The sequence below is a fragment of the Muscardinus avellanarius genome (assembly GCF_963383645.1).
Source record: "Muscardinus avellanarius genome assembly, chromosome: 6".
Lineage (NCBI taxonomy): Eukaryota > Metazoa > Chordata > Mammalia > Rodentia > Gliridae > Muscardinus > Muscardinus avellanarius.
In genome coordinates, this window is record NC_137791.1 from 2267565 (window position 1) to 2291651 (window position 24087).

General features: G+C 48.9%; 2 protein-coding genes across 2 annotated transcripts in view; one reads left to right on the plus strand and one right to left on the minus strand.

Annotated features, from left to right (window-relative positions):
- Window positions 1–424: 424 nt before the first annotated feature.
- Window positions 425–22262, minus strand: NUDT6 (nudix hydrolase 6; the record flags this gene model as incomplete). The annotated part of the gene is made up of 6 exons (XM_080697827.1): window positions 425–822; window positions 4941–4995; window positions 14816–14871; window positions 18486–18689; window positions 21489–21909; window positions 22050–22262. 6 exons carry the CDS (start codon window positions 22260–22262, stop codon window positions 425–427), a joined length of 1347 nt encoding a protein of 448 aa, XP_080553953.1.
- Window positions 22261–24087, plus strand: part of AFG2A (AFG2 AAA ATPase homolog A) — a gene marked incomplete at both ends in the record, with an annotated part of 166898 nt that continues 165071 nt past the window's right edge. The window contains one exon of the mRNA XM_080697828.1: window positions 22261–22405. Within this exon, the coding sequence (XP_080553954.1) occupies window positions 22261–22405 (145 nt within the window). The remainder of the gene's footprint in view (window positions 22406–24087) is intronic.

The following is a 24087-nucleotide window of genomic DNA, read 5'->3' on the forward strand; positions in this document are numbered from 1 at the left end:
CATCTAACCTCATTCCATATGAAAGGACGTGTATTTTCAAAATTTGTTAAATGAGAGAAAAAAGAAAATAGATGTATACAGCTGTCTGAATAACTGATCAGACAACTTTCCATCCATTAGTAAAATATTTGACCATTGCCTCAGGAGAGGAAAAGAAGAATTCTTGGAAAATGTATGAACTTCCCTTTTATATAGCACCTGTTGTTGCCCAGTGAAGATTACCTAGAGCTACACTTTTTCATATATTTGCTTTATTTGCAAAGAGGATTAAAAAATTTACTGTTACTCATTTTCATGATGGAAATCATATATACTAGAAAATTAGTATAGGTTTTTAATCCCAAAGTTCACGACAACTTGTAATATGGCATACATTAATCTACATGTGCAGTTTGGAACTTCTGAAGAACGTGTAAATGTGAATTTACTGCTGCCCTGTGGCCGTCCTGTAGCTCTCCGGCAGTTCCTTGTGGTAGAGCTTATAGAACAGGCCCGGGTGCAGGGCCGGGAGCTCTTCCATGGCCAGGTCGACCTTGTCGAAGCCTTCTCTGAGCCCGTACAGCAGCAGCCTGGCCACCCTGCTGGTGACGGGCGTCGTGTCCCGGGCGCTGGCCAGGTCGCCGAGGTCCATCCACTCGCACCTCACGCACTCCTGCGGGCAGCAGCTGATGGAGAAGGAGCGCGGCTCCAGGCGGCAGATGATGTACATGTCTGACTTACCGAAGGCTCCGGGAGGGGCGTGCTGCTGCCGGATACTCAGGAGGGACCTGAACTCTGCTTTTATCCCGGTCTCTTCAAAAACTTCTCGAACTGCTGTGTCTCCTGCAGAAAACAGAGTCCGAGTCATAAGGGTCACACATGCAGACACTTTGTCAGCAAAGATTTTCAGTTCAAATCCCAAGTGTAAAAGCAAAACTTTCAATTGTTAGTTTTCAACATAAACTCTCTGCCTCCTGGACCTCCTGAAATACCAAAGTACTTTCCACTGCCCTACAGTGAAGATTCTTTTGAAATAGAAAGTATTTGGCTGCCGTTTGGAGGCTTGTATGGTTTTTGGGCCACATCTTTTTAACCTCTCCCTGCTGTTTCCCCAAAGGTAAAAACAGAGGTCGGGGAGTTAAGACCTGTGTTGCAAAGCTGCGGTTGATATCCTGGTATATTTCTTCATTGTTGTCCTGTTCCCGATCATCTACCAAAGCGGACTAAATTGATACATATCAGAATTAGAAGGGGCTATTCCTTATCACAGCCCGAGGAGCTGCAGTATACAGAGTAGCTTCTCCTGGCTCCCAGGGAAGACTGCTGAGCCTCCAGGTCATGGGGAAGATCCCTATGGCCACGCTGTTATGCGCCGCTAGAAATACTTCAGAGAAATACCGTAGTCGGGGGTGTCAGCACTGCCTTTGTTTCTTGCAGTAAGATTCCAAAGAACCTGGATTTGGTCCTTCAACAACAAAGTGAAGTCATCATTCCATCAGATGTTTTCAAAAACTTGGGAATATATATAAAATTTCATAAGGATTTTCACATTTTACAAGGTTGATTTTTCAATTAAATGCAAATCTCTGTGATGGGAGTTTAGGAAGGCCTGGGTGGCTCTCGCCCCGTGGGAAGCCGCCACGGCGGCTCCTCGTGAGCGCCACGCTGTCGGGCTGTTGAGACACCTTTCTGGGCCTCCACTGTTTTGTCAGACAGCAGATGACTGCTGGCCCCTCAGTAACCCTACTGGTAGCACACAGGCGAGGAAGAGGACGTCAGAGGAAACGCCCGTGTCCGTGAGCTCCGCAGTCGGCTGCTTTCTAGCCCTGGCTGCGCTTCCGTGGTTCTCGCTGAGCTGCGGCTCTGGGGAGCATGGGGAAGGGTGAGATGCTCCGGTGTCAGGCACTTAGCAGTGATGGGCCGATGTCCCTGTAGCTGGGGTTTCCTGCAGGCAGCACGCGGCCAGCTCCACACCCCAGACCCCAGGGCACTGCGGTGGGGATGCTGCACGGCAGTCCAGTGCTTGCCCAGCAAGTGTGAGGCCCTGGCTCCACTCCCAGCACGGAAGCAAAGCCGCGGGAGGAGTCCAGAGGGAGAACCAAGGTGGAAATGAACTCTCCTTAATAAGAAAAAGTTTTAATCTGGCATATGTTTGTTAAACGGATGGTATGATTGTGGCCCTAGTCTTATGGCCCTTAGCTCTTGTTCAAGTGTGTATTTTTATTCTGTAAGTGCTTTGAGCAACAGCCACGGGCTTCTGGTTAGCTCCTGGTACCACTACTGAGGAGCTGGGCACGTGGCCCATGAGTGCAGGCTGGCTGGACGTCGCGGGAGAGCAGGACGGGCTGGGCACAAGCTGTCCACGGCCTTCGCCCTCGCAGGTGACTGCAACTCAGAGCCGCTGGGCCCTTCTGCCTGGGTCTGCTGAACGCTCATCACCGACCGGACTGAGAACGGGAGGCTAGCGAGGCGTCTGCGTCTGCCCTGCAGGAGCTCCCTTCCAGCCACGATGGAATCTCTTCTCAAGGATTTCAACAGCAATTGGAATTTTTTATCAAGTTAGTGATTTGTTCGGTTGTGCTTCTAAAATTATCTTAATATACTGTAAGCTAAATTGAGAGTCGCTGTTTGATAGGTGTGAAGAACACAGGAGAAATGAAGAGGCTTTTGCTATCTCTGTTGATAAGATGTTTAAGTGTGTCACCGTTCTACTTTATTACAGGACAATAATGAAGTGGAGTTTATATTTGTTATTTCTATTTTGTAATATTTAATAATAGGATTGAAATAAAATAATAGGAGAACCCTGGCAGAGCGTGGGTTTTCCTGGTGTCTCCTGGCTCCAGCGCTGCCTGTCAGGGCTCCATCTGCTGCAGGTCCCTGGCAGGCTTTGGGGGCAGCCTGTCCACTATAACCTCACAAACACCTTTAAGTCAAGCCTTGGGGATTGTGTTCTACACTGCATGAGGCCCTCTTGATTCCTAAAAACACTCCAGATAACACAGTTTAATTTACCAAGTGCTATCAAAGGACAAAGGCTTCCAAACACACAGCTTTCCCAGTTATCCAGTGTCTATGTTCTGGGTCCTCCTAGGAGTGTAATTAAGCCAGTGTGACGCTGAGCAGTCTGTGACGGCAGCAGTCCCAAGGGCACCACAGACTCTCCTGAAGTCGGTTTTAGGAAAAGGGTTCGCTTCCCTTTGGGTGGCCTGGCTTCCTCATAGGAATCCTGTTTGTACTTATAAAAAAAAGTACACACACACACACACACACACACACACACACACACACACACACACTCTCTCTCTCTCTCTCTCTCTTCCGAATTCCTCCTGCTGGTCACTGTTCCTGGCTGCTTTTGGGGTTTTACCAGTTCAAAGGCAAAGCTTTACTGTGTCATAGTACATCTAAGTGGTATGGTGAACACCAGGTGCTGCTTTTCTCTTGTTCCACACAACTGAGGTTATGGATATGACCTCTGGAAAGGTGGGTTGTTGTGGTAACCACAAATAGTTTAAAAGTGGTAGATTTGTAATTATCTTTTTTTTTTTTTTTGGTACTGGGGACTGAACCCGGGGGCAGTCTACTTCTGAGCTACGCTCTCAGCCCTATTCTTATTTCCAAACAGGGTATCACTGAGTTGCAGGGCTTCGTCTCTCAAGTACTAGGATTTACAGGCCTGTGCCACCACACCCGGTGAATTTTAATTATCTTGACTTACTGAATGAATGAATCTGGAGTCATAGTCAAATCTAAAGTTAACATATCTAGCTTGGGAATGTGTTATTTCATTCGTATCTACCTGCTATTCAGAGGATCCATAAATGTTCAAAACAATCAAGATGCATTTGTTTGGGTGGGTGTGCTCGGAGGGAGGGAGGGAGGGAGGCGACTCCGCTGCCTGCCACCTGCGCTCTCCGCTGTGGGCCGGCAGGGATGCGGCCTCAGCCCGCCTCTGCACTAGCTCTCCTGGTCAGCTGTGGATGGCCCGAGGTCATCAGAGCAAATGGTCCTTGCCTTCGGTTCTGCCCCTCAACAAAACACTCTTTATGTCAACAGAATACCCAGAAGAATCTGACCCAAACCCAGGTCAGTTACGATACACCGTGACGGAATCCCATCGCCACGGACTGTTGGGGCTGGCTATTACATAATGTGCACAGGGCATTCTGAGCTGTGCAACACTTTAAAAATCAAGTTTCATGAACATATACGCTTGTATATAAAAATAAATTTAGGAGATGGCTGTAATAATTGTCAGCTAAAGCAAATAGAAGACATGCATAAGATGACATTGAATTTGATCCAGTGGTTTAGGGAACAGACAAAAATAAGTTTCTGTTTTTCTATTTCTTATAAATCAGTGATATAAAAAATTCTTATTTCCTTTTTCCCTGTCTTAGAGACTGAGCTCGGTGAGTTGTTCACAGCTCTTTCTCACTGAGGGTTGGTTTTATCATGACATTTTACTATGTCTTGGCTCCCTGACAATTCACAATAAATAGTAGACATAAGTTTCATGAAGAGATTAACTACTGCTCTACAGCTGACTTTATTATACTGACGTCAAAATCCACTTAACACTCACTCTCCGCCTTTCTGTGTGGAATGGCCAAGCGTTTTGTTTTCAGAGTTGGATTCCAACAAGTTTAGTTACACTCAGAGTAACCCTCCATGCTAAACCTTACTGGTGCGTTATCCAGAGCTCCTTTCCATGCAACTTAGTCCAGAATCAGTCCTGAAGAGAACAGTGCTATGCCTACTGCTCATACTGATGGAATAAACGGTTAGAAATTTGCTGTTAATTTTATACTAGCCCTGTAGTAATCTCACTGAAACTTTTTGCATTGGTCATAAGGATTTAAAAATTTAAATTATTATTCTTAGTATCAAGCAAGAAAATAAACACCTGGATTTCCTCAACACTTTCAAGTTAATTAAGAAATATGTAAGACACATACCAATATCTTCTCCGGGCTCTGACAGACCTCCTGGAAACTTCCACATATTGCTTGACTGCAGGAGAAAATAAGAAGGCAGTTTCTTTCGTGTGTATTCAGTAGCACACACACAAACACACCTGCACAGACTCTACCCATAACTGGTCAAGGGGGCTGAGGATTTTTTTGGTAAATGCATGCAGATCTTCTCCACCTACTCTCCTCTCTCCTCTCTCATCCTTCTGTTCTGAGAGCTGGTGACTGACGAACACTTTCCCCATCTTTTTTTTTTTTTTTTTTTTTTTTTTTACAGGAAATAGAAGTGGTTTTATTTTGGTCGATGTGATAAGATCTGTATTAGTGAGACTGAAGGGAAGTATCTACTGCATTTGTATAATTTAAAAAGTTGCTGCTAGTTAACTGAACAAATAAACAGGAGACTATCACAGATGCTGCTGTAAGTAGAATGTAGGGAATAAACTTAATCACTAGGGTTTGCTGTTCTTAGTTTTCACATCTATTTACTGTGTTTTGTTTCAAACAGATATATTACTCTTACAACTTCGATTCCATGTGTTAATGATTTTATGTCAAATATAATTGCTTTTTGTGGGTAGTGTGAATAAAATACATTAGTTTGTTCTCTTGTGCATCATTTCTTTGTATTTTCTCATCTACCTTTTCTTTGGGGTAGGGGTAGGCAGAAAGAGCCGATTTTTAGAATAGGAATAAACAAATTAAATAGGTTAAAATAATTATGAGATGCACCTGTGTTCTATGGCTAGGATGTGTGTGTGTGTTGCCTGAGCCCAGGCACTCTACTTCTTAGCTACACCCCCAGCACTATTCTATTTTTGAAACAGGGTCTTGCCAAGTTATTGTGCACAGCTGGCCTGGACTCTGAGGTCTGGTGTCTCAGCCTGCCGAGTGCTGGGTTAGGAGTGATTCTTTTTCCCCTTTAGAGTTCTAGCTGTGCATCACCATGGCAACCACCGAGTGATGGAGGACTCCACTTGTACGGGCGCTGCGGCTTCAGCCAGCCCACTTCACTCTTCATTCATAAAGCGAGTGTGTGGGCCTTTCCTGGTGAGCTTTGCACCCCCCCCCCCGACTTCTGGGCAAGGGATGTGTCTCCTGTAACTGCTGCCCTAGGGACCAGGGGTGTGGTGGCAACTGTGCAGGTGCCGAGTTCTGGCTTCCTGCCCGACTCTGTTGGCTCGGTAATTTATAAGGCATATTATGCTTTATCAGTGTGCAAATCTGTCTCAATCTCTACATCAATGTACTACCATTTGGGTTTCACTCTGAAATACTTCTGGAAGCCCCCCCCCCTTTTTTTTTCTGTGTGTGTGGTACTGGGGATTGAGCCCAGATGCATTCTACCTCCAAGCCACATTCCCAGCCCTATTTTATTATATATTTTGAAACAGGGTCTCACTAAGTTGTGGAGGGCCTCGAGTTGCTGAGGCTGGCTGTGAACCTGCAAGTCCTCCTGTCTCAGGCTCCCAAGTACTAGGATTACAAGCATGTGCCACCACACCTGGCTTTGGAAGTTTTATTTCTACAGAAACTTCCAGGCTGTTGTCTGATAGGGTACTGGACATCACCACCATATATTCTATTTGTAACAACAACAAAAGTGCTATCATGGGGCAAACAGCTGCTTCCTAAAAACAGTGAGTCAACTTGTAAACCTTTACCTAGACTCCACTACAGTGACTGCAGACTGTGGGCCGTATCTGGAGACACAGACTCATTAGCGGGTTAAAAACAGCTCACACAGGTTTGATTTTGAGTCCTTCCTAAGCCACGCCTTCATATGGAAAGATTAGGGAACCTTTATGCTGGTGAGTGCCTTCTGACATCCGGGATCACCAAAGTGTAGAAAGCTTGGTCTCCAACCTCGAAGAGCTTAAGGCTGAGTTCAAAGTGGTAGGTACGGAGGTCTAAACTATGCAGTTTGGAAGACCCGACTCATACTCCAGATATCATGAGCAGTGATATGAGCATTTCTTCCCCCTCGTTTCTTGATTTTAAAAAGCACCATTAACAGATTAGCAATGCAACAATAGTACTAAAATATTAGTGAGTACTGTTTACTATGCTCCAAGTAAACTCTTAGCTCTTACTATGCTAAGAGTTCTTATAAGTACACACATTTAAATGACACGACAATCCACTGAGATCCTTTGCATTTTAGGGGTGACAAAATTCAAAGCACAAGAAGCTTCATGAACTCATCTGGGGTCAGAGCTAGTCCCATTAACATCTAGGCAGTCTGTTTCTAACCATCTTTTAAAAAATGATCTTCTAGCTGGGCGTGGTGACACATGCTTGTAATTCCAGTACTTGGGAGGCTGAGACAGGAGGATTGCAGGTTTGTGGCCAGCCTCAGCTGCTTAGTGAGACCTTCCACAACTTAGCGAGACCTTTTCAAAATTAAGAATAAAAAGATAGGGCTGGGGTGTAGCTTGGAGGTAGAATGCCTCTGGGTTCAACCCCCAGTTCCACAAAAAAAAGTCTTCTGGCTAATCTATAACTATTTTGTATACTTTTGGTCTTTTCTTCAGACACAAATGGAATATTGTGTGGAATCTGCACTTCAGACTCACACTCTCCCAGAGACTGTGCACTCTGCCCCAAACCAGGTGAGCACTGAACGTTCTTTACCCACTGCCGGAGTCCTGCAGCTGGGGCCCTCTGATTCGCACAGCCTTATTATTATTATATTCTTCCTTCCCAGCTCGTTGTTTTATGAGGAAAGAACAACCGAGGATAGGCTTTGGAATGAATGTGTTTCCATCTTTGTTCTCCTTTCCTATAAAGGACAGTTCTGTGCTTCGAGTGTAAAACCCCACCGCCCCAGCCCAGTCTTATAAACGTGCCTCGCTGCTTTCTTGGGTGTGACTCAACATTCACATGAGACATCCTCGTTTTCTGGTGAGATTGTCTAGTTCCTTAAGCATGCCCATTTTTTACATACCACAAAAAGTAAAAGTATCCTGTCAACTTGTTTAAATGTGTGATTTTAAACAGTATTTGCGTAGTTCCTTCACACTGTGGCATGGTGGATAGAACGTCACATTTCGAGTTATAGATGGTATGTTTTGGTGTGTGTGTGTGTGTGTGTGTGTGTGTGTGTGTGCGTGTGCACACAGGGATGAACAGAAACAGAAGACTGGGAGTGGGTGTCAGAGCCTCATCAATGACTGTGGCCCTCCCTCCCAGTTAGGAATTGCTAGCCCAAACAGGCACTGTAGGTACTGACAAAGGGCCATCTCTAGTGCATTGTTCAGATGTACTAGCAGTGTAGACGCTTTGCCTTAATGGCATTTTGAACTTAGCTGTGCTGCTTCTCTGAAACTTGTCTGAACATGAACAGGCTTACTTCAGGGTTTCCAGGACAGGTGGGAGAGCGAGGCACTTTCTGCCCCTTTTCTCACCAGTTCCCCAGTTCTGGACATTCTCTGTGCTCCTACGCAGAGGCTTAGCTCTAGGACCTTACCTGGGCACGGTGCCTGAAATCCGAGTCAGAAGTTTCCGTAAACACAACCCCAAACGTTTCTAATTTCTTTCTTTCCCCCTCGGTACTGGGGAATGAACACAGGGCCTTGTGTTCAAATGCTCTACCGCCGAGCTACCCACCTCTCCTTTGAATTTTTTATTTGAGACAATCTCACTAAGTTGCCCAGGCTGGCCTCAAATTCAGACTCCCCGCATCAGGCTTCCCGTAGCTGGGGTTACAGGTGTGCACCACCACGCTTGGTTTAAGGTCATTCATTTTCTTTTTAGCCACATTCAAAAGCCTGGAAGGGCACAGACCTGCAGCCTCTGCCACCTTCTGTCATCTGACCTTCTTGTCCGCCTTTACTCCAACTTGATTAAATGCCAGATATTTGGTTATCTTTATTTCCACGGTCTGGCATTTAATGCTACAGTTTTCACTTTCTAGAACTGGAACCTACTGTATTCAGGTAGGTCTCAGTACCTACAATGCTGTCACTGTTACCAACGACAGAGAAGTTGCAGTTCAATCTCTCATAGGTCTGTTAGTTCATCCAAATGCTAGGTACTAGGCATACAGAAACTGATGTGTATTATATCAGACACAGTCATTCTCTTTATCTCTGCCTATCTTATTTAATATTTCCACCTGACATATTTTTTGTGTCATGCATTCGACTATTAGGTTCAGATGTAGGAGCTCTGCTTTGTTTACTGATAGATGCCTACTGCTCAGAGCATCCAGCACAGCATGAGAAGGAACTCAGTACATTAGTGGATGAATGAGCAAGCCCACACCTTAGCACAGCGCCTTGTGAAGTCAAGCCACTGTTCAGTCTCTCACTGCTCAAAGCCACGACTTGGGAAGAAGAAAGGACACACTTCAAATGCCAGTTTAGGTCTGTGTTTCAGTGTGTGCATATGCTCATGCTGAGGGTTAAATTTTCCTGTGTAAAAAACACTTTATGTGCATGCCTGTGATCCCAGTGCTTGGGAGGCTGAGACAGGAGGATCACAGGTTCCAGTCCAGCCTCAGCAACTTAGTGAGGTCCTCAGGAACTTCGACCTGTCTCAAAATAAAAAAGTAGAAAGGATTGGGGGGGCATAGCTCAGAGACAGAATGCCCCTGGGTTCAATCTCAGTACCAAAACAAAACGAACTAACAATGACCACAATTTGGGATGCAGTTCAGTGGTAGAAAGCCTGCCTAGCATGTGTGAGGCCCTGGGCTCGATCCACAGTACCACAAAGATGGTGTGCACATGTGGGGGTGGGGGGCAACCCCCCAAAAGAAAACATGCTAAGGTCTGGGGAGTGGGGTACTTAAAGAAAGGAAGAAATCTGGCTTAGACATCTGAAAGTGATTCTAATTAGGCATTTAAAGTAACTAAAACTTTGTGTACAAAATTTAGTAAATATGTAATTAGAAGCTATAGCTAATAGTTATCAGTTATGCTTAAATTCTACCTAACATCAAAGTGCAGAAATCAAATGTTTCTCACTCTTTTCATTGTAATACTGAAGTTAGTATCCGTACTGTTTGGGAGTGCCTCTCAAACGGACTGCGCTTGTAACTTTAAGAATAATCAAAGCCCCGCTTAAGATCATCGTTCCTACTGAATGCACAAAGAAACTACTGTTTTATGTGAACTCAGTCTGCCCAGCTCCTGCCGACCCCGCTGCCGGGAAGTGCAGGGAGAGCACCCCGTGTGGGTTCCAGCACTCCCTGTTCTTAAAGAGCCCTGACTGGCGGGCTTGAGGGTCTGCAGGGCGGGGACCCAGCCTGGAGGCTGGGCACCCTCAGCGTCCGTGGCAGGACCACTGCTGCTGGGCTCCCCCGTGTGCACTTGTGGGAGGCCGCTGCGGGCCGTCAACTGCACAGCCCTTCCCTACGGGCTGGGCCTCTGCTGCCAACGTCTGCACTGCCAGCCGACCTCCGTCTAGGCCCCAGCAGCCAGGTGCAAGGCTAGACGGCCAGGCACAGGGTCCGGCAGGCTCCCCGGAGCTGCAGCCCGCGATGCCCTGCAGGGCGGCTTCACTGGCTGCTGCAGCTCCCCACAGCCCCTGGAGCCGTCTGCAGCTCCTGGTCTTTGCGGGCACCAGCGCCACCTGGGCGGCCCCAGAGGCTCTGAGATGTGGCCGAGCGTCCTTCCAAGCGCAGGGCCCTCACCTGGCCAGAGCCGTGTGAGAGCAACGGAGACACCACAGATGCAGAACGCTGTGTTTTCTATGCCTTCCTGATCCGATTAAAGCCACATTTCTTTTCTTTTTCTTCTTGGTACTGGATATTGAACCTGGGGGTGTTGTAGCATTGAGCTACAACTCCAGCCCTTTTAAATGTTTTATTTTGAAACAGGGTCTTGCCAAATTGCCGAGGCTGGCCTTAGGCCTGCCATTCTTTTGTCTCAGCCTTCCAAGTCCCGAGGTTACTGATGAATGCCACAGAGCTGGGGCCTAAGGCAGGGATTTCTGAGAACGAAGCTGCTGTCAATGGTGGTGTGTGCGCGTGTGCGTGTGCGTGTGCGTGTGTATGATTTGATTTGGGAGGGGGTGGGTGCTTGCAACCAGGAAGTAGCCAGTAGGAATCCAAAGCTACCTGCCATAGTCTGTACCTTCCCTAGAAACCCTAGCACCCCTTCGTTTATTATGTGGACCATAAATCCTTACCCCTGGCCAAGGCACTCCATAGAGAATACTCTGGAACTTTCCCAGTTCATCTATCAGTGGTCAATTAATTTTCACCACCACCACGCTGCTGAGTTCTAAGTTGGTAGAGAAAATTCTTCCCACCCCTCCTTGATGTCCTAGCCTCTCTGAGCTTTCCGGCCTGCGACACAGTGGTGACTGTTAGAGGAGGTGATTAAGAGCACGGGGTTGGAGTGCGAACTGGTTAAGCAGCGGTTAAATGCAAGATCCAGTTTCCTATGTGTTCAGTTCACCTTTCAGGGGTTTTAAACTGCGTTTTCATGGCTCTTGGATTATAATGTATTTTTTTTTGTCATGAAAGCCCATGAAGGGCCAAGTGTGGTGGTGCACACTTGTAATCTCAGTACTTAGGAGGCTGAGACAGGAGGATCGCAGGTTCAAACCCGGTCTTGGCAACTTAGTGAGGCTTTCTGAAACCTAGTGAGATTCTGTTTCCAAATAAGAAATAACTTGGACATGTAACTTGGAATACCTCTGGGTTCAATCCCCAGTTACACACACACACATACACACACACACACACACACAGCCAATGAAGATCATCGCCTGTGTGTGTGTGTGTGTGTGTGTGTGTGTGTGTGTATGCACCCCTCTCACACTCGCATGTGTGCACACACTGCGTTACCCATCTATGTGCTGCCGTCCTCTGCCAGCCTAGGGAGAGGGAAGTGGTCCTTTCCACATAGGAAACTTTAGGAGTGCTGCTCACTTCTTTCCACCGTGAGTCACAGAGCTGGAAGAAGGCCTTGGAGACGTTCTGATGCAGCTCTGCCCGCTGTCTCAGTCGCCCACGGCATCGGCTGCCTGGCCTCCACAGTTTCTCTAGGTCCTTTAATATATGATTTGGAGGCCGGGCCTGGATATGTAATTCAATAAAGATGTAGAAGAATTCCTTTTTCCTTGCAAGCCGTGTGCTGTAAACAGTAATGGCTAGAACACAGCGTGCTGGCTGACATGTGTCTGGTACTCACTTTATTTTTGGTGCTGGGATGGAACCCAGGGGTGATCTACCTCTGAGGAACACCTCAGCCCTATTTTATTTTTTTTATTTTGGAACACGGCTTTGTGAGGTGTCTGAGGCTGCTCTTGAACCTGCAATCCTCTTGTCTCAGCTAGGCATAGTGGCACTCATCTGTAATCCCAGTATTTGGGAGGCTGAGGCAGGACGGTCACAAGTTCAAGGCCAACCACAGCAATTTAGCAAAACCCTGCCTCAAAATAAAAAATAAAAGATGGTTGGGGTAGTTTGGAGGTAGAATGCCTCTGGGTTCAATCCCTAGTACCAAAAAAAAAAAAAAAAAAAAAAAAAAAAGCCACAGAAAACAGGACACCTATCCTATGACTAAAGATCTTTACTTATTTTAATATTTATGTATGTATGTATGTATGTATTTTGGTGGTACTGGGGTTCCTGGAAGCCCTTCTACCTCCGGGCTACACTCCCAGACCTATTTTATACTTTTTATTTGGAAACAGGGTCTCTTAAGCCAGCGTGGCTGGCTTCGAACCAGCGCGATCCTCCTGTCTCCGCCTCCCAAGTGCGGGGATTACAAGCGTGTGCCCCCACGCCCAGCAAGATCTTTAATTATAAATATCATTTTTTACGAAGAAAATTAGGTCTTTCTTGGTGTTTTTTCATACAAATACTGTGCACATCATTCTGTTGTGTTTTGCTATAAATCTCAATTTGTGCAAATGAGTGAGATCTTTAAAACTGTGCCTGAGGTGAGTCAGGTGCAGCGGCACAGGCCCACAATCCCCGCACTTAGGAGACAGACAGGAGGATAGCCCCAGCAGCCTCGGCAATTTAGTGAGACTTTCTGCCACTTCGTGGGATTCTGTTTAAAAAAAATAAAAAGGAATGGGAGTGTAGCTCAGAGGTAGAATGCTCTGGGCTATTCCCTTCCCATTGGGAAAGTATTTAGATTTTACAAGCGAGGAAACTGAGGCCCAGAAAGCTGCTGGGGACGCGGCGGCAGAGACTGGCCTGCTGGCCGCATTGCCCTCCTGTGCCTGCACAAGGCCGCTGGCTGGCTGCAGCGCCGCTAGTGCAGAGTCCTCCCGGTGCGTCCTCCACGCCGGCTGTCAGCCTCTCAGCAGCCGGCTGCTCTCTGGCTGTCTGCACTTGGCTGGGGCTCTCCGCAGCCACGTCTAGGCCCCACCTTAAGGTCCAGCCCCGCCCCCTCTCCAGCCATCCCTCAACGGCCTAAACTGTCCAATTTAAACAAGAACAGACTGAGGCGGGCACGATACTTCTTTAGGTGCTCTGTAAATTTCTGTTGATGCTAAAAAGCTTAGTCAGAGATCTGCCTTAACTTAAACCTCCAAAGTTACTTGTTAGAATGACTTTGGGTTTCTACCAGTGAGTTACACCTCTAGACTTTTTATTTTGAAACAGGGACTTGCTAAGCTCCTGTGTGCAAGTCTTGAACCTGTGATCCTCCTGTCTCAGCCTCCCAAATGCTGGGATTACAGGCGAGTGCCACCACACCTGGCTTGTAAGAATGATTTTCTAGACAGCATTTCTGACAAATGTATGATACTGATTTCAGCTATCTTTACAAATATTAATTTACAATTTAAAAACGTATATAATGAGGAAAGTGATTCTGCTCATTAGTATTTACTGAGGTCTCAGATAGTATAGGTACCCTCTTTGACCTGCAGCTCCCAAGCACTTCTCTCAAAAACCTTCTTGCTTCCAGCCCTTGAGCCGTCTGCTTTGGTATGTGAGGCGCTTCACAACCCATTCCCAGCCTGGCTCAGGTAAGCAATCCCACCGCTCTCCCTACCTTCCTGACAGCATGAATGCTTCATCGTCCTAAACTGTGTCTGGATGCATTAGATCTAAGTTCTCAGTGCAGTCTTCTTTCTTTATTGACCTGGTAAAGGTCCTACTCATTCTTCTAGAATTGATGGTTACCATCTGTTATGTGACTGCTTATTCAAGTAAATCATGCACTGCAGGAAGTCCGATGTATTAGCTCATCATCTTTGCACTCCTGGCGCCTGGCAGAGAGCAGGCCCTCAGGGAAGCTGAATGAATGGGAGGGCACCCCGAGATGTGCGAGGCCTCTGTCTTCCCAGGCAAATGCAATCATTTATGATTACCCTACAGCCAGACAGGATTAGCCAGCAACACTGTTACCTTGAGGTTTCCCAGGCCTGCATAAACACTTCCTTTTTAGGGTGCTAGAGACTGAACCCAGGGCTTCGTGTATGCTAGGCAGCAGCTCTACTGCTGAGCTACAGCTTCAGCTCTGTCTACATACTTTTTTTTTTCTTTTTTCTTTTTTGTGTGGTACGGGGGATGGAACCCAGGGGCATTCTACCTCCAAGCTACACCCCCAGCCCTATTTTTTATTCTTTATTTTGAAACAGGGTCTCACTGAGTTGCAAAGGGCCTAAGTAGCTGAGGCTGGCCATGAACCGCGATCCTCCTGTCTTAGTTTCCCAAATGCTGCGATTATAAGCGTGCGCCACCACACCCGGCTTACATACTTTTTGATTTAAATACCTAAATGATCCATAGTAGTTTAGAATAACTTTTAAATTCTACAGTCCCTTAAATTATAAATTGCCCTAAAATTCTATAATTCCTTAGGCATATCAACATTTCTAAGTTTTATTTTTCTCTAGAGAGAACTGAACATTTGGAAATTTATAAAAAAGCAGACATAACTTACTTTATTTCGATCTTGTACAACCAATATTTTTCTGTTACTTTCATCAAATACAGCTCCTGTTGGGTGAAAAATAGAGAACTATTAATGTAAGTCACCTTAGACTACTCCCACACTTCTCTGTGGTCATCAAAGTCTTACCCAGGCTTGAAGGCCCAGTTCAAACACCACTTCATCCACAAAGGCTTGTGAAATTGCTCAACTATGGTGTTTTAAGAACTGTAGAGCACCACTGGCAGGTCTAGCATATGCTAACTTGTAGAAAAACCTCCTGCACCAGCTTCTTCTCTAGACTGTTTATTCCTCATGGCTTATAGTCAAATAAACAAACAAACATTCCCATTCTCTCATTGCAGTTTCTAGGTGCCCAGACAATTTTCAGTGCCAGTGGGGGTGCCTCTGGGCTTCTAGTATAAGTTGCCATAAACAGGCTGGCCTATGAACAACAGCGTTTTATTTCTCTGGGTTCTGGAGGCTGGAAAGGCCAAGGCCAAGGTGCTCAGATTCAGTGCACGATGGGGCCCATTCCTCACAGACGGTGTCTGGTAGCTGCGTCATCACATGGTACAAGGGCCACACAGGCTCCCTGTGGAGAAGGCTCAGGCCCACTTAGGACCATGCCCCACAGCGTGCCCACTTTGTAAGGGCCTCACCCGGGGATGGGCTAGACCACTCACCGTGGGGAAACAGACATGGAGCCCAGAGCAGGGTGTTTCACTGGTAGGTGCCTCCTTTATTGTCCCTGCTCTTCCCTGGACCACCGCACAGAGCGCAGGCCTGTGCCCGTGAGGACAGCCCTGAACATCTCCTCTCGGAAGCCAACTGCACTTCCCCACGTGCGCGCTAATTCGGAGCATGCTGAGGTGTCTGGGACGCTCTGCCCATGTGTGTTTAAGACTCCAGTTCATCCTTTCAGTTCTGTATTACCCACGCGCTGCGGAGCTTGCTAGGGGTTTCGCCGGATGACAGGACTTACAAAGAAGGGGTCTCTCTCTCTTCTCCCTCTGAGCATTCCCTTTTGGGCCATTTAGTGTAAAAAACATAACTACTTTAATAATTTGCATTAGGTTCCTTTAAATGGGATAATGTAAACATATTGTATTTACATCACGTAGGAAGATACTTTCTACATATTCATCCACTTTTCAACACTGAGTTTATACATATATCCTTTATATATTAGTTAAACTCTCATTATGTCTCCGGCTTTTCTAGGGGCTAAGGGCATAGCAGTAATCAAAATAAACAAAACCTGCTATCTTACTGGGGCTCATATTCTGGTAAGTGTGTGAAGAGGGACTAACAAAATATAAACTAGATCATCAGATGGTGCTAAATACTGGTATTATTATTATTATTATTATTATTGGTGGTACTGGGGTTCCTGGAAACCCTTCTACCTCCAGGCTACACTCCCAGATCTATTTTTATATTTTTTATTTTGAAACAGGGTCTCTTAAGCCAGCGCAGCTGGCTTTGAACCAGCGGGATCCTCCTGTCTCTGCCTCCCAAGTGCGGGGATTACAAGCGTGCGCCACCACACCCGGCAAGGAATAGGTATTTTTAACACAAGGGGGAGAAATTCAAATGCAACAAATAAAAACACCCCTTATCATTTTAGAGCAAGAAGAAAAACCCCTGAGTAAGAGCCCACAATGATGACTGTCTGTTAGCAAACATAAACTACAACTTCACTGGACAGGCCACACGGCAGAATGTCAGGAAATCTCCCCACCGATTCAGTAACTTGTGACTATCCAAAATGAACTTCCCCTAGTAAGTTCACTGGGAACATGAACACGAAGACCACAGACAACACCCGCAGGAAGAAAGCACAATCTGAGCGGCCCTGCTGGTCAGACATCCGAGCTAAACCCACCCCAGAGGAGCTGACGGAAGTTCTTGGCACATCACACGACACCATGTGGGCAGGCGTAGTGCAAGGCACTTCAGTGCGCCATGGCGGGCGCTGCATGCAGTGATCTGTGACTCCGAGCGCTGAGCCCATGCGTCCCTTAGGGTGGACTGGGCATCCACGAAAGTATTCTTTCTGAGAGCCGCCCAGCCCTTCACGGCACTGTGCTGCTCCCAGAGGGCAGACATTCCCACCTGAAGACACAGCTGTCCATTTAGGGAGTGCTGAGTGCCTGCCCTCTTCTACACTGTGTTCAGCCCGAGGGTGCAGCGCAGACAAGACGGCAATACCTACCTTCACAGAGTTTCTGTTACTGTGGGGGGAGTAAGTACCAGACACAAGAGCAGATTGCGTCAAGATGCTATAAAGACAGCTACGTCTCGGTAAAGTCAAGAAGACCGATGGGACTGGTGTCCAGGAGAGTCAGGAGCTTCAGTGAGGAGATATCTGAGCAAAACGCTCAGCTAAAAAGACTATACATAGTGCTCAGGAGGCACAGCACGGGGACAGCACTCGGGGCACACTGCGGGAGGGGCTCCAGAGCCAAAGGCTCCCAGTCAGATGGAGCTCGCTAAGCCTGAGGAACAGAAAGCCACTCCTCACTTCAATGATTAGAAATGCAATTCCTCAGACCCACCCCAGCCCTACTGAACCCAAACTCTGGGGATGGGTCCCAGAAATCTGTTAACAAACCGTCCAGATGATTTTGATGTCCTCTACAATTTGAGACCCTTGTCTCAATCAGAAGAAAATGTTCTTCTAATTTTCCTGTGTCTCTGAAGCTAAACAGAGACTTCAGACTATAGTTAAATTATGCCGTTTGGAACAATTATTTGGCACAAAATCTTAAATGCCTTTAAGAAGTGATGTTTAAATCAATGAAAATTTTGTTTCTTTACCTTGCATTCAATCTATCTTTTTTTTTTTTCCTGCGGGTCTGGGGATGGAACCCAGGGGCATTTGACCTCTGAGCTACACCCCATGCCCTATTTTTTATTCTTTATTTTGAAATCGGGTCTCATTGAATTGCAGAGGGCCTCACTAAGTAGCTGAGGCTGTCCGCGAACTGCGATCCTCCAGGTCTCAGCCTCCCAAATGCTGGGATTACAAGCATGTGTCACCACGCCTGGCTCTAAGTTATCTTTTGCTGTACAAATTCATATATTTAGAACTAGTGTATGTGAAAAAAATGTGAAGGTTATCAGAAAAAAAAATAGACTACTTCTGTTAATCCTTACCAGGAAAAGCAGTTGCAATGGAGGGTCCTAAAGGAAGAGAGCTTACGCACTCCAGCCAAGAGTAACTACCACGGAGTCCCCCCAGACCACAGCCTGTGGCCACTGGGACGCAGAGCTCCTAGGCGGAGGCGACATCTGCGGCTCCCACCGGAGGCCCCTTCTGCCGTGAGCCCCTTGGCCTCCAAACGCCTGGCCTCACCTCTGACAGGCTCGTGTGTAGCCCTGCCATGCTGGTACCCCCGAGCAGTGTCCTTGAGTCTCTCTCCAGGGTTGGTTTGCTTAGGTTAAATGAGTGTATTTCCACCATCTGAATAGCGACCCTCTAATATTTCTGTAAAACATGTCCAAAGGTGTCCTTTGGAAAACTGTGCCCTGCTGTCCTGCTGCCCCCTGCTGGTTTGCAGGCTAGCCTCACTTACTTGAAAGCACTCCCAGCCCTAGGTGGCCAGGGGCTCAAACCATTCAGGGAGCCAGGGCGGCGCTGGGCGCACCCTGGGAGCTGCTGGCTGTGGACACTGACCTGCAACTCCTACTTGATGCGTGGCGTAGCCTGGTAACCTGCTGGGCCCTTCTCCCAGCCACAGGGTCAGCGTCGCCGAGTCCGACTCCGCATGGTGAAAGCGGAAGCCCAGGGACGCAGCAGGGGCGATCAGTCGGCTTTGGAGGATGGGGATGTGCAGCCACACGGCGATTCTACCTTCCGACCGCCACTGACGGAGCGCAGCTGAAATGCGGAAGGCAGGAATCTGTGAAGATTTTCCCGTGAGATGAGTGGCGTGAACACAAACGTGGACCAGAGGTCACCTCCTGCGGAGTGGAACGCAGGGTCTTGCAGTGCAAGGTGTCCTGAGGGTAGTTATCTACTTAATACTACCTGTCTCTCCCTTTTCTTCCTCAGCTCTCCAGTCTCTGCCTAGCACAGTGACAGCCCTGGGCCGTCACACACCTCTGGATTAGACTTCGCCTGCAATGGGGCCTGGGATCAGAGCCTTCTCGCCTTGCTTTCTGACTAAATCTTTTTAGAGATATAATTACATGAGGTCAAACACACACATCTTAAGTGCATATTTGATACGTTTTGGCATATGCCTATGCCCATAACTGACATTTCGATCACGGTTACAGAACACTTCCAAAGTTCTCACGTGCTCCTTTCCAGGCCATCTTTCAAGTCAAACAAAAAGCTGGGTTCCAAAAACACAGGTATTAGCCAAGCGTGGTGGCATGCCTGTAATCCCAGTACTTGGGGGAGGCTGAGACAGGAGGATCACAGGTTTGAGACCAGCCTCAGCTACTTTGTGAGATCCTCTGTAACCTGGTGAGAACTGTTTCACTATAAATATGAAACAGGGCTGGGGGTGTAGTTGGGAGGTACGATGCCTTTCTCCAACACCCTCCCCCAACACACACTCCAGTTATGTGCTCAGTTTTTTCTCTCCCCGCTGCCTTGGAGAATCCATCTGTTTCACTGCTTCAACTCGAGGACAGCTGCCCCACCTGACCTCATGACACCCCTGACTTTCAGCTCTCTGACTGCTCTGGCATTTCTTGATGAAAACTGAACCCTACACCCCAAGTTAGTTGGATCTACCAGCTTGCTCATTTCTTGTTTTTCTCTAATAATCTTTAAGGATGCTTTCTTCCCTGCCTTTATCTCCACAGCTTATATCCATCCCTCCAAGTACAGCTCATGTGATCACCTTTGACAAAAACCTTTCTTAACCACTGCACATGATGTGCTCTTCTCTGTACCTGACTACTTACTATGTCTGTATTAGAACTCATCACCTATTAATGATGGTTCTTCTGTTTCTCTAGCCTAGTTAACAGTTTGTGCATCTGCAGCCCCCCAGGCTAACACCGCAGGGCACACCAGTGCTCAAGTCATAGCTATTTGCCCAAGGCCCCCCATCTACTCCATGACACAGCAAAGACTGGAACCAGGGTCCTTTCACCACTGATGGGAAATAACTATTATTTGTGGGGCTAACATTATTGCTGATTATCCATAGATATACATTTTAATGTGTGGTACTAGGGGTTGAGCTCAGGGGCATTCTACCTCTGAGCTACACCACCCTGCACTATTTTACTTTTTATTTTGTAACAGGGTCTCACTGGGTTGCTGAGGCTGGCCTCGAAGGCTTCCTAAGTACTGGTTACAGGCGTCCATCTAACTTTTGAATTGTAGGCAACAAAACACAATACTACAAGAATATTGGACTTCATGTGTAAAGATGCTTATCAATTTTTGCTTTCATTAAACACGATCAGTTCAATTCCCTTGGAGAGAATTTCTTCTGATTGCCAGCTGGTTTTGTTTGACAGCAGAATCAGCGGTAGAGAGGCAGCAGAGTGCAGTTAACCTAGCCCGGGATCTAGACCCAGGTCACCTGTTTTTCTAGTGCCTGGTACCATCACTTTAAAAACGATTAAGTTAATTAATAGTTGTAAGGTTCTTAAACAGCACCCAGCACTTAGTAAGCATTAAGAAAATGCCTGTTTTGACGAAGGAAACTCTACTGCAGAATTTACAAATTAGTTCCATGTAAGCTATTTTTGGTCACATTTGGTAACTAGAGCTGATACCACTCCAAGAAGCAACCCAAGAGACAAGGATTTCTAGAGCAAGACGCGGGGCAGAACCTGGCGGGGAGCCTGGACGTGCACCTCCAAATCCAATGTGTTCCTGCGGCAGTGCTTTGGTCACCTGTGAGGTCCGTGTGAAGTGCCGTGTGTGCAAGAATACTGTCTACCCACCACACACGCACACTTATTAGAGGATGACTTCTTTTATTTTTTTGCAGTACTGGGAATGGAAACCCCGGCCCTGTTTTTTATTCTTTATTCTCACTGACTTGCAAAAGCCCTAAGCGGCTGAGGCTGTCTCTGAACCGTGATCCTCCTGTCTCAGTCTCCAAAATGCTGGGATAATAAGCGTGGGCCACCACGCCCGGCTCGCTAGATTTTTCTACCGGAGAGTCACTGGTGTTTAGATGGGCTTCTCAGCACTTCACAAGGAGGAGACAGAATGATATGAGAAGTAAGAAGTTTGGCCGGGGATGTAGATGATTAAACAAAGAACTGGCCAGCTCCACTGGAGATGCTCCCCGGCCGGCCATTGCTCAACAGGATAAAGGTCAAGGGCCGTTCCCTCTTACGTAAGAGGAGCTTCCCGCAGCTGAATTTCCACGCTGCGCCTTCCATTTGATTACGAGACCCCCAGGGGCCGGTTGAGAAACAGGCAGCGCCACCCGCACTTGTGCTTATGGGCTTCGCGTTCCAAGAGGGCGCTTTGCTACTGAAAACCCAGCAGAGCCGACCGTTCCCGCCCTGACCGCTGCGGTCGGGACTGTGCACACCCGTGACCGCAGCAGCGGCTCGGCTAGTGACAGCCACAGCCGCGTCTCTAACAAGCACCCCGGGGCCCGGGCAGGCTGCGGGCGCGGCCGTCCCCGTGGGCCCCGGCAGGCAGCGAGCTGCCGGGCCGCCAGGCTCCCCGCGGTCCCCGGCCCGCACTTGCCCCGCAGGCGGCTCCCGAAGGCGGCGGCGTCCAGGCTGCCCAGCGCGCCGCCCGGCGCCACGCGCACCGACACGCCCCCGAACCTGTCCGGCTCGCCCCGCAGCTCGGCCGGGGGGCCGGGAGCGCAGCCCGAGGCCTGGCGGCCCCCGCACCGCCGGCCGGCGAGGACCCGCGCCAGCGCCGAGCGCACGCAGCCGGCCCCGCACGCCCGCATCGCCCGCGCGCCCTCCCGTCGGCCCCCGCGCCGCGCCGCGCCCGCGGCCCCGCCTCCTCCCGTCGGCCCCCGCGCGCGAGCCCAGGGCGCCGCCGTAAACCTCCGAAGCGCGCCGCCGCGCCGCCGCAGAGGGGCGCCGGGAGCCGCTTCGCAGAGCCCGGCCGAGGGCCCCGCGAGGTCCCGCCCGCGCCCGCGAAGCGGGAGCAGCTTTCCGCTCACTCACTTTGTCCCCGCTTCGCTCGCCAACTGGAATCGGGCGCCGCTTTGCTTAGGACCTTGCAGACGCGCGGAGGTGCCCCCGAGCCCGGTCTCTCCGGGCTTTGGAGCCTGGACGACGTTCCCTACACCAGAGCCGTCTTCCTCTGAGAGGCGGGCCTGCGCCGCCGCTTTCTAGACCGCAGTCGCGCAGGCGTTCGCGCCCCGACGGCCCCGCGGCCGCGCTCTACTCGGGGGATTACGGGCGGGGGCCGAGCCGCCGACCTCTGCCCCGGAAGTGCTCCGGGGACCCGCGCGCACGCCCAGCCGGCTCCGCCGCCGCGCTCGGCCGGCGCTCCAGCCATGTCTTCCAAGAAGCACCGCAAGCGGCCGAGCCCGGGCGCCGAGAGCGGGTCGCCGCTGTCCCCCGCGGCTGCCTGCGCCTCGGCGGCCTCGGACGCGGCGGCGGCGCCCGGGACGCTGGTGGTGACCAACTTCCTCGAGAAAGGTAGCGGCGGGGGCCCGGCTGCGGAGGCCGGCGCTCGGGACCGAGGGGGCCGGCGCGCCCCGGGCCGGGCCGAGGGGGCGTTGGGCAGCGGTCCGGCGAGGGCCCGCAGACCCGAGCAGGCCGAGGCCGCCGGCCTTCGCTCTTCCTTGGGGCCGCGCAGCCGGCGCTGCCGCCTCCTCCGAGCAGAGCCTCCCGCAGTCGAACACGCCTGCCCTCGTCCTCTGAAAGGAGTTTGCTCCCCCGCTGCCTGCCTCCGCCGCTTCGCCGCCAGAAACGGAGCAGAGCGGGCTCTGCGCCGCCGCCTGGCACGCCGCAGATTTTACTTATGTTCGCGGCTCGGGGGATGCAACCCAGGGGCGTTCCACCTCTGAGCTGCACCCCCTGCCATTTAAAAAATTCTTTTATTATGAAACAGGGCCTCACTGAGTTGCAGCGGGCCGCGAACCGTGGTCCTGTCTCGGCCTCCCGAATGCTGGGATGACGAGCGAGCCCACCGCGCCGGCTCGGCCTCCACTCTTCTCATTCCACGGTTACTGTCCTGCCTTGGTGGCCGACCTTCTCCACGTTGATGAACCCAAAGGCCGGCTTCTCATCTTGGCATTGGCCATTTCTCCCCTGAAACTCTTATTCTCTATGTCATCAAACTTCCCTGCACTTCTGCGCGCTTGTTAGGACTTGGTCAGTGTCCGCTGCAAGCTCATTCTCTCTTACCTGACCATTAACGCTGAAGCTTCTCAGCTGTTAACCCGAAATCCACTTTTTCTCACTCTGTTTTCTCTCTTCGACAAGTCTGTCCAATGTAAAGACTTTTTTTTAATCTATATTTTCTTCATTTTCAGATTAGTTTTTATAATTCATACTGTTTTCAAGACTTTTTCTTTTTTTCTTTTTTTGTGGTGGTACTGGGGATTGAACCCAGAGGCATTCCACCTTTGAGCTATACCCCCAGCCTGATTTTATTTCTTATTCAGAAACAAGGTCTCCCTAGGTTGATGAAAGTCTCTCTACCTACTGAGGCTGTCCTTGAACCCGCGATCCTCCTGTCTCAGCCGCCTAAGTACAGGGATTCCAGGTGTGTGCCACTATATCCAGCTTCTTTTTTAGGGGAATTTAAGTGGCATAAAGAAATAGAAGTACAGTTAAGTCTGTGGTAAAGAGTATGTTCCAAAAAAAGGACTGAAAAGGTTTGTTTCCAGAAGTGAAACACAGTACGGCCAGTTCTCCTCATGGTGCTGTTTTTAATTTGGGGCCAGTACTTCTGTGGAGAGGAAAAGTTTACGAAAGGTCACATGTTGACACTATTGTAAAGCGCGCGCGCACACACACAGAAATAAAAAGCAAAGTAAAATTTTTGTTTTGAAACAGGTTCTCCACAAGTTGCTGAGGCTGGTCTTGAGCCTGCAGTCCTCCTGTCTCAGCCTCCCAAGTACTAGAATCACAGGCGTGCACCACCATGCCAGACGTACGAGTCTTCATCTTAAAAGACCGTTCTGAGCTGGGACTGGTGGCACACACTTATAATCCTAACACTTGAGAGACCGAGACAGGAGAATCACAGATTCAAAGCCAACCTCAGCAACATAGTGGAGCCCTCAGCAAGGTAGTGAGACTCCGTTTCAAAACAAAACAGGCCTGAGGGTATAGCTTGGAGGTAGAATACCCTTGGTACTAATTTAATGAGG